This window comes from Brienomyrus brachyistius, chromosome 19 (assembly GCF_023856365.1).
Source record: "Brienomyrus brachyistius isolate T26 chromosome 19, BBRACH_0.4, whole genome shotgun sequence".
In the NCBI taxonomy this organism is placed as follows: Eukaryota; Metazoa; Chordata; class Actinopteri; order Osteoglossiformes; family Mormyridae; genus Brienomyrus; species Brienomyrus brachyistius.
The window spans coordinates 9,592,268-9,603,783 of NC_064551.1; the positions used below are offsets into that span (position 1 = coordinate 9,592,268).

An 11,516-nucleotide genomic window follows, 5' to 3' on the forward strand; every position below is an offset into this window, starting at 1 on the left:
AAGGACAAATAAATTATTAACCTTTTAGTTAGACAATGTGTAAACGGCTGAAACTACCAAGGTTTACTACTGAAGGAAGGGATTCGCCTGAGTTCACCAGAAGTTCACGGCTGAGCATTTTTAAAAAAACCAAGTGGAGCTGCTCGCGCCACCATTATGTTCAGCCGAGAGACCAAACGGTAAAAGAAACGATGGACAAACTTATCACCTAGGGGTGTGGATTAAGGGAAAAATAATGATTGTGAATGGCTGAAGGAATGATGATGCTTAAGTGACGAGATATTGTTAAATGATAAGAACTTATATAAAAATTGGTGTAAAACAGTACTGGACACACTTTACGTGTCCAGCCTTGGTTGTAACTTCATTGTTGCAATAAAGACTGAATTCTGGATACTGCACAAGCGGACCTCTGACTTCTGATTTGGCGGGAAGGAGAAAAAACCACGACAATATGAATTCATTCTGAAGAGCACCGAAATTACATTTTTTGTATTTCCAAATTTGCGACGTACGACTGGATGCAGTGTCCTGGCTTTTGGCAAGTGTTAGTGAATGCATGTCTATCCAAGATAACATTTTTTGCTGGCAGACATAACTCCTGAAATTTCCTCACAAGGACTTCAGGATCTTCTTTTTCCTCTCCTTCCTCATAGACAAACGAGAGAATCACTGAAATGATGTCAGCAGGTCCTTTTGTGGCAGGGCTGAAATGCAGTGGAAATGGGTTTTTTGGGATTGAGTTCATTTTCGTGGCAAAGAGGGACTTTGTAATTAATTGCAATTCATCTGATCACTCTTCATAACATATGCATTAACTACAGACAAACCTAACAACTCTACAGTGATACGTTCCAAGACCTACCACGGATGCCCAAAACCGCGGATAACAGAGAACCATCCACAGACACCATATATGATGTGATTTTCCTGTATATCATAATGAATAGGCATTATTCTCATGCCTATTCATCTTGTGAAAACGAACTGTCTTCAAAAATGTAACATTCAGAACAAATGTGTCTATTACATTCAATATTAATACTAACTTCCATCCATCCATTTTCCAAATTGCTTATCTTTCTGGGTTGTGGAGAGTCCGGAGCCTTTCCTGGAAGCAATGGGCAGGGAACAACCCAGGGTGGGGGGCCAGCCCATCGCTGGGCACACTCACACACCATTCACTCACACATGCACACCTACGGGCAATTTAGTAACTCCAATTAGCCTCATCATGTCTTTGGACTGTGGGGGGAAACCGGAATACCCGGAGGAAACCCCACGACGACATGGGGAGAACATGCAAACTCCACACACATGTGACCCAGGTGGAGACTCGAACCTGGGCCACAGAGGTGTGAGACAATAGTGCTAACCACTGCACCACCATGCCGCCCCTTAGTACTAACTTATATTTGTACTTACATTTATATGGCAATACATCATCCTCAATTTTTTGCACTGTTTTTTTTCCTGTGTGCAAAGCATTTTGGGATACTGAAGTGGTGCTGTAATTGTGTGAGTGTTCTTGATGCATCACTGCGGACCACTGCCCCTTAGACAAATTGAGCCCCGTGAATTACGTATTACAAATCCCGAATCGCAGGAAGAAGATTCATGTGTGTCATATAAATATGTTGAAGCCCTATGTAGATCGGTCAGTCGCTAATCCTTCAACTGTTCCTCCCAGCTCCACCTCCATTTCTGCCACTGTAGCTGCGCGATCCGGCAGATGTTCTCTATTTCGAAGCACCATTAAAGATAGTGAGCTAGCAGTGCCATCTAGGGGGAAATTGTTATAATATTCCAAAATAAGAAAATGTGGTAGGTATGGTGTTCCAGAGCATGCTTTAATAAACGGACTTCTCCAGACTGTGGCTACATCATCCACTGAGTGATTCTTACCTCCAAGATATTACAAATTGGTGACGAGGATGGGATTGTCGGAAGCATATCTGAATACAAAGAAGGGCAAGAGGAATTTGAATCATACTTGGAACAATTTGAGCAGTGGTTGCTTGCTAATGGAGTCGAGGAGAAAAGAAAGGTCAATGTATTCCTGGCAATTATTAGAGCGGATGCTTACCGACTTCTAAAGAATTTAGACTTACCGAGTAAGCCCAGTGAAAAAATGTATGCGAAGTTGACAAAAGCACTTAATCATTACCAGCCAAAGACAATGATAATCGCGGAGCGTTTCAAATTTCAAAAACGAAATTAGCATGAGGGTGAGTCTGTTTCGGATTTTATAGTGGCTCTGAAGAAGTTCGCTAAAGACCGTGAGTTCGATCCACAATTAGAGGAAACTTTGTGAAACCGTTTTGTAAGTGGACTGAGATCGTAAGGAATGCAGAGAAAATTGCTTGTTGAAGCGAACGTTACCTTCAAAAGTGCATGTGACACAGCCTTGTCAATGGAAGAAAGAAGAATGAAAGCACAAAACAATTTCATGGAAACGGTGGGAAAATTTACGGTCAAAACCCAGTTAGAAATTGCCACAACCCAGTTACAGATGTGGAGGTAAACATTTAGCAAACGTGCAAGTTCGAGCAAGAAAAATGTCACTTTTGAATCAAAATAAGACACACTGCACGTGCCTGTGAAAATAAGAAAGCACAATAAAAAAAACCAATATGTGAAGCAGAAAGTTACAGAAACCAAAGCAAGTGAGATGAAAATCGATGTAGTGCGATGCGAGAGTTTTTTGGAGTTCATTCAATAGATAGGCTGCACACAGCATCCTCAGGGACTGGTGGATATACTGTAAGCACGAAGATTGAGGGTCAGGATGTGGATCTACAACTAGACACTAGTGCTGTTGTCACACTGATATCTGAGATCGCGTACAAGAAAGTACTTGCCCACTTAGCATTGACTAAATGCAATTAGCCACTTTCTGCCTTCTCAGGAGAACTAATTCCAGTGTTAGGACAAGTGGGGGTGGAGGTACAGTATGGAATACAGAAAGCAATGCTGCCTCTCATGGTTATAAAAGGAGATCGGCCAACTTTATTAGGAAGAAACAGGCTGCACGCCAGTTAAATTGGAGATTAATATTCTCTGTAAAGACAGTAGGGGGTGCTGTAGATAGTGAATTACAGAAACTAATACAAAAGCACAAAGTATTTGAGGAAGGACCAAGCACCATTAAGTACTTTAAGGCTTCAGTTCGGGACCCACTACCCTGCTTGTTTTCCAACTATCCCCGCCTTAAAGTTAATTAAACTTCGGGAATTTGTATTTTGCCTTTATTGACGGGGGGGGGCGGGGGGGGGGGGGGGTAGCTCATATGGAGGATTTCTGATGTAGAGAAACTTCATTTTTAGGATCATAGTGGACGGCTCATAACCGAATGGTTCTTTTGCACCAAAAACAATAACTTAAATTAGGACAAACTTATAGCTGATAAAATCTGATTGGGACTAGGTCCTCAAGAGGATGTTTTATGCAGAGCAACTTGTTTTAGAGCAATAGAGTAAACCATTCGGAAGCTACTGATAATGTTTCATTACAAAACGTAAAAATTATTGAAAATTAAGAGAAAATCAAAGTTGACCTGATAAGACGTGAATCAAGCCTTCCACATACCAGGTGACTTAATTTTACTATTTATGTTACACTTCAATGAACCGTTAAATGTTTTTTTTTTTTTTGTAGTATTTCATATCCCCCCCCCCCCCCCCCCCATTGAAAGACAAGTAATTTGGAGACGGACCCTTATCTCATGTTCGGATAAGGAGATCAATGCATTTTATAAATATTACAACACATTATTTTCTGACAGCAGTGAAGCGGGAGCTCATTGTGTTAAATGTCAATAAACAAAATGTACAAGTATTTTTGCTTTGGCACTCACACGAAGACAGCTAATGAAGTTCAAAATCCGAATATCCGAATATGAAACCATGCAATTACTTTACCGCAGTCTAATGAGTGTCTGTCAGTTGTTGTGTTAACATTGTCATAGCAGTATTAATACTAGTATTACTATACTGATGAGTTAAACCGGACCCCAAAAACTCATAGTCCGTCCAGGTTCGTGGTGCCGGGGCTGTTACGGTTCACGTATTTTAATGATTGTTAGGACAGTGTGTATGCAGGCATTTTTATTATCTGTCATGTGTAATATTACAGTTACGGTATATAATTGCTGTATTTCATGCTCTGAGAAAGTGGATATATGTATACACACTCGCTGCGAACAGACACACCAGTCCATGCAAACTCATTCAATCACATGCAATTATAAAACAAACTGCTAATTAGTTAACCTCGGACATTTGTATTTTGCCTTTATTGAGCTTGTCATTTATCTACGCATTTGCAATAACTTGAAAGCGTTTTATTTCCGATCATCTCGGACTGTAACATTTTACAAATACATTTACCGATCAGCACACACATGCTTCTTTAAGCCGAGTACAATACTGGGAAGCGCCTTAACATCAAATTGCTTATTGTGATGCGCTGCCTTCGCCTGGTGCTGAGCTGCAGTTACCGGCACTCGGTCTGGCTCACACTCCGGCTAAGCGGCGAGCTCAGTGCGGAGTGTCTGATCTGGCAGGAGTAGGAGACCCCGGAGCTCCACTGCGCCGCCGTCACGGTCAGCAGGCTGATGAGCGAGTACTTGCCGTCGGATCGCCGCTCCGCCGCGCCGGTTTGCACTTCGCTGCCCGTCCGAGTGCTGCCGCCTTCGCTCCACGACACGGTGGCCGTGTCCGGGTAGAAGCCCTGCGCCATGCACACCAAAGTGGCCTTTCCCTGAGACAGTTCAGTCTGGGAGGGCGGCATGAGTGTCAGCGATGGGGGAGACGGGGAGCGACCTGCCGGGGGACAAGCGAGGGAGACCGATGCGTCAGCTCCGGGCACTGCCGTACTAAGAGTTTACAGCCTAAATGGCAGTATGAGTGGGAACGAAAAATACTTCTGATTAACAAAATTATATGAACAAATTAATTACACGGCAATATAAAAATATACATTATTAATCTATTTTAAAAATACTAAAAGAGCTTTCGAGGACATTGTATAAAATTGTCCATTTTCAGTTAAATTACTAGTCGTTTATATCACTATAGAAATACACTTAACTATCTAAACAGTTAGACAGATATTTTTCTGAAAACTTAAATCGCTAGATTAGATTAGTGTAAATCAGTTTAGGTACATTTTCAATGAGCACTTTAACACTGTATCGTCTAATAAAAAGTATTTTGAATTTTAATATTTCCTTTGATTTAAAAGCATAAATAATAGATTATTAGGCAGCAGAGTGTAAGTGTACGTAATGAGTTAAAGCAATCAATGTAGTGCAACTGATGTGTACTGATATATAAACGCTATGTGGTTTACACTTATAATACCTACTGTTTATAAAATTGAGTCACTTTAGATTTGTAAATGACATACAATGAAGTCTATATTCGCAATATGAACGAGTTTACCACTTGAGGAAAAATAAATTTGTCAGTATGTCAAAACCGTACTCAAAATCAGCAATTCGGAGTCATCGGTAGGATGTCAAATAAAAGATCAGTGTTTACAGATACACCCGTAATCTATGGGAAAAGGTTGATTTTCATCCCAGCATCCGTCATTAGGTGAATAGTGACAGAGCCAATTAAATATGTATAAGGTGAGATATTAGCTCAACTTACCAACATTCAGCATCGTGCCCCCACCAAAGCTGGTTGCATACACAGTGATACAGACCCTAACAAAAACCATCAGTCGAGTACAGCTTCGCTCAGTGGATCAGCATTGTCAGCGTTTCAAGATACTGAACACTGTAAAAGTATTTTTTACTTTTTAACATATATATAGAAGGTACATGGGGTGTTATTTGACCCCAGGTCATTTATTTCTTGTATTTGCCAAATGGTAGAAATTCCCAGGTTTGAAGTATGACTATATCTTCCAGAGATTCAGTGGGAGAAAAGCTTATTAATTTAGATTTTTTAAATACTTAAATAAAGTGTTGGGATGGTCAAAAGTACACACATGTGATGTCATCTTAAAGCCATAATTATCCTCTTTGAGGAACAACGTGAATTAAAGGAGCGACACATATAGTATGAGAGACATGAGGAAAAACACAATGTCCACTATACAGGACAGAAGTGAATTGCTGGATCTCAGGAAGATGTATATGGTGTTTGTGTATTAATTGATAATAAAATATATTTTATATAGATAAATCTAGATATCTATATAAAGATATCTAGATACTGAACACTGTAAAAGCATTTTTAACTTTGTAAGATATACATGCATGTGGAGACATGCTGTATTATTTAATTCCAGGTCATTTTTTTCCTGTATTTGCCAAATTGGAGAAATTCCAGGGTGTCAAATGCGTCTATAAAGAAACAAACAAACATGATATTCTTTATAGTATATAGTATTAATTCTGCTCATTGTGTATCGGTTGTAAATAGATCACTCTTGCAGTAGTAGTGTTCAGGGTACTTGGGTGTTATGTACTCACTCAGGACATGGAGTTTCGTTCCTTCCTCAAAGCTGGTGACCCACCATGACTTATAGCCACACAAAAGCCCATATTGTTGCCTCTAATGTGGATGTGCTGTAAAGAGATTAATCTAGAAGATCCTCCAATAAGCTCTTGGAATTGTTTTAATCCAGTGGAGGTGATGTGTCTGATCCATTTCCAGCTGTACCGGACCTGTGCTTGGTGACAAAGTTTCACTGTGAGGCCGTGCCCAGGTTAGGTTCCCCTTTGGGTTTTTGTATGAGTGTCGCAGTGAAGTGTTTCACTGTGGCTCCCTCACAGCCAACACAGGCACAGTAGTACACTGCCTCATCTTCTGCCTTCACGCCGTTGATGTGAAGGTATTCCTGACTCCCAGACTCGGAATATGTGAACCTGTCTGGCAATCCAGATGCTCTGGTAGAATCAACCAGCAGGAACTGAGGAGCACTTCCAGCCTTCTGTTGATACCAAGAAATGGCCCAAGTGCTGCTGCTGATTACTGAACAAGATATTTTGGCATTTGCCCCTAGAGACAAAGACATGGACTTCTCCTGGTTCAGCACGACAGCGGCCTCCAAACCTGCACATTTACCAAAACAGAATTTAGCAGTTAATATATGGCTGTCTGAAATGAAGAAACAATCAGCGTGTTACCTACTACTAATCTGCATGAATGGTCATATATTGTTCATATTCACAGAGAAATCACCACCTCTCACGTATCCAGCCCCTTACCAGATATTGCCACCATCGTGACGGTGAGTATGGTTGTGCTGAGCTTCATACTGATCATCAGGGTCTTGGCAGACAGAGGGGTCAGAGCTGAGAGGACACAGTCACTCACTTCTGTGCAGCTAAGATGATCTTCTGCTAATATACTGTAGTGCAGACCCCCTCCCCCCAGGGCTCCTTTCACAGGAAACATCTTTCGAAATGTTTTCTCATTTGAATGCAGTGGCTATAAATAATTACCAAGAGATGGGTTTTTTTTGGTGGTTTGATGCCTCAGTGGGGAATGTAACCTCACACCCCCAGGGCTGGGGGCTTGATTTCTTCTCTGGTTCTGTGTGTAACAAGTTTCTTAGTGATGTGGACTCCATCCAAGTTATAAAGGCCAATGTTTTAGGTGAACTGGTGTTTCAAAAATGTCCTGTATTTTACCAGATAGCCGGTCAGGAACCCAGCACTGAATTAATAGTCATGGATGTTGAATGGAATGGGACGCTTTAGGTGAAATGTGTTAAATACATCCTAAGTGTTTTATCTACTCCTCTTCCGTTTGTCTCATGAAATGCAGTCCTGTAACTCATTGTTTCATTATTTCAGCACTGAATTTACAATTTAAAGCTTTATTTCATAAATCTATAGTGTGAAAATGTATGGGGACATATTTATGTCTGTTTGTACATTTAGGAGAATGAGACTGGGGAGTCAGGGGACAGGTGTCACAGCTGCGGCTTCTGAAGAGTCGGTAGGAGGGTGTCCAGTTTTCACATCCTCCCCACCTTTCTGTTTCTGTTCCCCCCCCCATGCTGGGCGAGGAACAGCCCAAGCTTACAGCGCGTATGCAAATGAAGAGCAGAGATGTTTGCTGAGCTGTCCTAGCAGATCACTCAGGTCAAAGGACAGTGTCCTGCACCATGGGCCTTAGAAATGTCAAAGTGGTCTGCAGAAGCATGCAGGCTGTTGTACGGGTTTCATTCGTTTCTTTAAAACTCACATGGTCAACAATGTGTAACAAAGAGGGTAAAAGCAAACAAAACACCATTTATATGAAAGAATGGAGCCAGAAATCAGCAGCTCAGTGTAAGTATTCACTATGGTGATTGGGAGGATGGAATACACAGATTTCGTTGGTCCATTAAGGATTAGAAAGGCTATATCTTGGGTATTAAGGTAACGAAACCCTGTAAGACCGCAGTATTTGAATTGTTTCTTAATAATTAATAAATTTTAAAAAAAGTCAAACAGCTTAATCAGCAGAACAGCTAAACTGTAAAAAAATTGCCTTTGCCATTTCACATGCAGCATTTTCAAATTCTACTCTTTATATGTAAACCTATTTGCACAGGTAACATGAGATTAATAAAATGTAACTTTGATTTATACAGTAAATAATAAATGTCTAGAATTTTCAAGGTGAGAAATTGTGTCCCTGGGGGCTGAATGGGACAGGTGCGAGGCTGTGGAGCTCAGAGAGGGTAATTATGTTTTTTGGGCAGGATGTGGAGGGGGGGTCTGCTTTCGGTTCCTCTTCTCACTGTTTTCTGCATCTCCATTTTCTCAGTCTTACTTCTTTGAAAAGCCCATATATATCGGGTCTAGAAAACTTGATCAGCAAGTCTGATAGGCTGCAATGAAATGACGAAGGGAAGGGTGCAGCTTTTCACGCAAGTGGAGCAGGACCTCATATTAGAAGGATATGAAGAATTTCAAGAACTAATATGCACAAGGGGTGACACGGAAAAAGCAGCCCAAACTGGAAAAAATGGCTGGCAAAAAATGGCCGACAAATTAAACGCGGAAGTAGTGTTCATTGTGCTTACTGAATACAGCATTTTATTTCCTATGTGTCAGATCAATTATAATTTAATACAGTAAAATCCAGTTATAACGGACTTCAAGGGGCCTGGAAAAGCAGTCTGTTATATCCAAAGTCTGTTAAATCCAAAGTCTGTTATGTCCAGAGTTGCTGTTTGCCCAGAACACAACTACAGGACACCATTTCCTCATGCCACACCCCAGCAGACATACTTGTGGTATGGATTATTATATTGTACATGTAATAATCCAAGTTCACCTGACAGATGCATGACTATGAATAATCCCGACTACGTATCTGCCCTGGATATCACCGGCATGTCATGCTGACTAGGCCATGGATGGAGTGGTGGCTCTGAGGTTAGGATTCAAATCCCGTGAATCCCTGGAGTGATCCTACTCCATCGGGCCCTTGAGCAAAGGCCCTTAACCTGCAATTGCTTCATCCTGGGTATGACGTTAATCTACATCCGGTCACATGAGGAGGTCCTCCAACTTGCAGGGAAAAAATTTGGGGGTTGGTGTCAGGATTGGCACCCCAGCCACCGTAAAAAAAACTCACACTGGTCCATCCGGGCTAGTGTGGTGCTGAGGTATCGTCCGCCACACGGCTGTACTCAGGTTCTCATCCCTGAGTTTGTCGTGTAGTGGGTGCAGCAACATACTGTAATCAGTGCCTGCTCCTTACCTCCTCTAACTATGCCCATTGTTGCTTTGTATACAAGCAGGCCTATAGCTGAACAAATTGAAAATATAACTGTAAAAATGTAATTCAGTTTAAATATTGAAAGATATATAACATTTTACACAGTGTGTGTTTTATTACTTTGAGTAGAGGTGCTGTCTTTCCCTCGTAGTCCCTTGGAGGGATCACACCATTCGGCATCAGAATAACGAATCGGAGAGGCATTATCAGGGCAGTGTCCCATCAGCGAGGTCTGCATTCACCAAGGTGGGTTTGTGCTGCCAGTTAACAACTTCTCTCTCAAACGATGAACATTAATCACACTCAATAATCATTATAATAATCATACTGATACTCAGAACAAATGATGGAAAGGCCATTATTACAGAGGATAAAAATATCAAATCTGAGTATGAAAAACCTGAGAAAATCTGCAGTTTCTGAACCTAAACTAACAATGTGTGACATGGATAGTAACCATCATTTGTGCTGCAAAAACTGTGAAAATCGTCAAACATTTCCCTCAGTTATATTGTTGTCTTCCATTAATTTGTAAAAGAATAAAAAAATTATGTGAATATGGCGCCTCCTTCTGGAGCCTGACAGGATTAATTTTGCAGAATTTCACTATAAGGCAGGATCTAGGGGCGGCATGGTGGTGCAGTGGTTAGCACTGTTGCCTCTAGGACCCGGGTTCGAGTCTCTGCCTGGGTCACATGTGCATGGAGTTTGCATGTTCTCCCCATGTTGTCGTGGGGTTTCCTCCAGGTACTCTGGTTTCCCCCCACAGTCCAAAAACATGCTGAGGCTAATTGGAGTTGCTAAATTGCCCATAGGTGTGCATGTGTGTGTGAATGGTGTGTGAGTGTGCCCTGCGATGGGCTGGCCCCCCATCCTGGGTTGTTCCCTGCCTCGTGCCCATTGCTTCCGGGATAGGCTCCGGACCCCCCGCGACCCACTACGATAAATGGTTTGGAAGATGGATGGATGGATGGCAGGATCTACGTGGATGCCCCTTTTAATTAGAGGAACTGCCTAATTATGCCACACCCAGTGCTAACATAGATATATAATTACACACACAGTCATGCAATTTTTCCAATAAAAATGAGCAGCAGAACTGGTGATTGTACAGGAGAGGTTAGTGACCTTCCCACTTGGCACCATCACAGAACACTAACTTTCCAACAAGTCAGTTCGCCACATTCCTGCCCTTCTAGAGCTGCCCTGGTCAGTTTGGGTTGTTGATGAAGATACATATAACAGATTATAACTTACATACACATTTAAATATGCAGACTAATTTAAATTAGTTTACATCATTACTGGTGATATTTAACTAACACACATTTCACCTAAGTTGGCAGAGAAATTCTTTCAGTTGAATCAAATAAGTTCTGTTTGATAAATAACTAGAAATGGCATGATACCATTCTTTTACGCCCGATACCGATACCCATATTGTAAATGAAATAAAACCAACACAAATCTGATAGTCTGTCTCTTTTTTGAACAAAACAGCAAGTAATACTTTGAAAAAAATGCATACATTAACACTGAAATATAAAAAGCATAATTCTATAACTGTGAAACAGAGTAGAAACTGTTTATAGTGATCAACTACTTATATGGATCAAACAGCTTAAGTGTTTTCAAAAATTGAATAGAATTGAATGAAATTGAATTGAATTCAACTGAACTGAATAATTTGCTTATAGTAATGAAGTAGTCCTCTTATAGTGTTCATTTGGGGTCTTTTTATACATGATAAGATATGGAAAAATTTTAAACTACAGTTAT

At 41.0% G+C, this 11,516-nt stretch overlaps 1 protein-coding gene across 2 annotated transcripts; it reads right to left on the reverse strand.

Moving 5' to 3' along the window:
- Nucleotides 1-4,275: 4,275 nt before the first annotated feature.
- Nucleotides 4,276-7,430, reverse strand: LOC125715165 (immunoglobulin lambda-1 light chain-like). 2 transcript variants are annotated; one of them, XM_048986461.1, is made up of 4 exons: nucleotides 7,226-7,430; nucleotides 6,779-7,070; nucleotides 5,658-5,692; nucleotides 4,276-4,823 (listed from the first exon to the last, which is right to left on the reverse strand). In XM_048986461.1, exons 1-4 carry the CDS (start codon nucleotides 7,413-7,415, stop codon nucleotides 4,495-4,497), a joined length of 846 nt encoding a protein of 281 aa, XP_048842418.1. In that variant the 5' UTR covers nucleotides 7,416-7,430; the 3' UTR covers nucleotides 4,276-4,494. The 2 variants fall into 2 exon arrangements, with proteins under 2 accessions (XP_048842418.1, XP_048842417.1); XM_048986460.1 differs by having other exon boundaries at nucleotides 5,658-5,695.
- Between the last annotated feature and the right edge of the window lie 4,086 nt (nucleotides 7,431-11,516).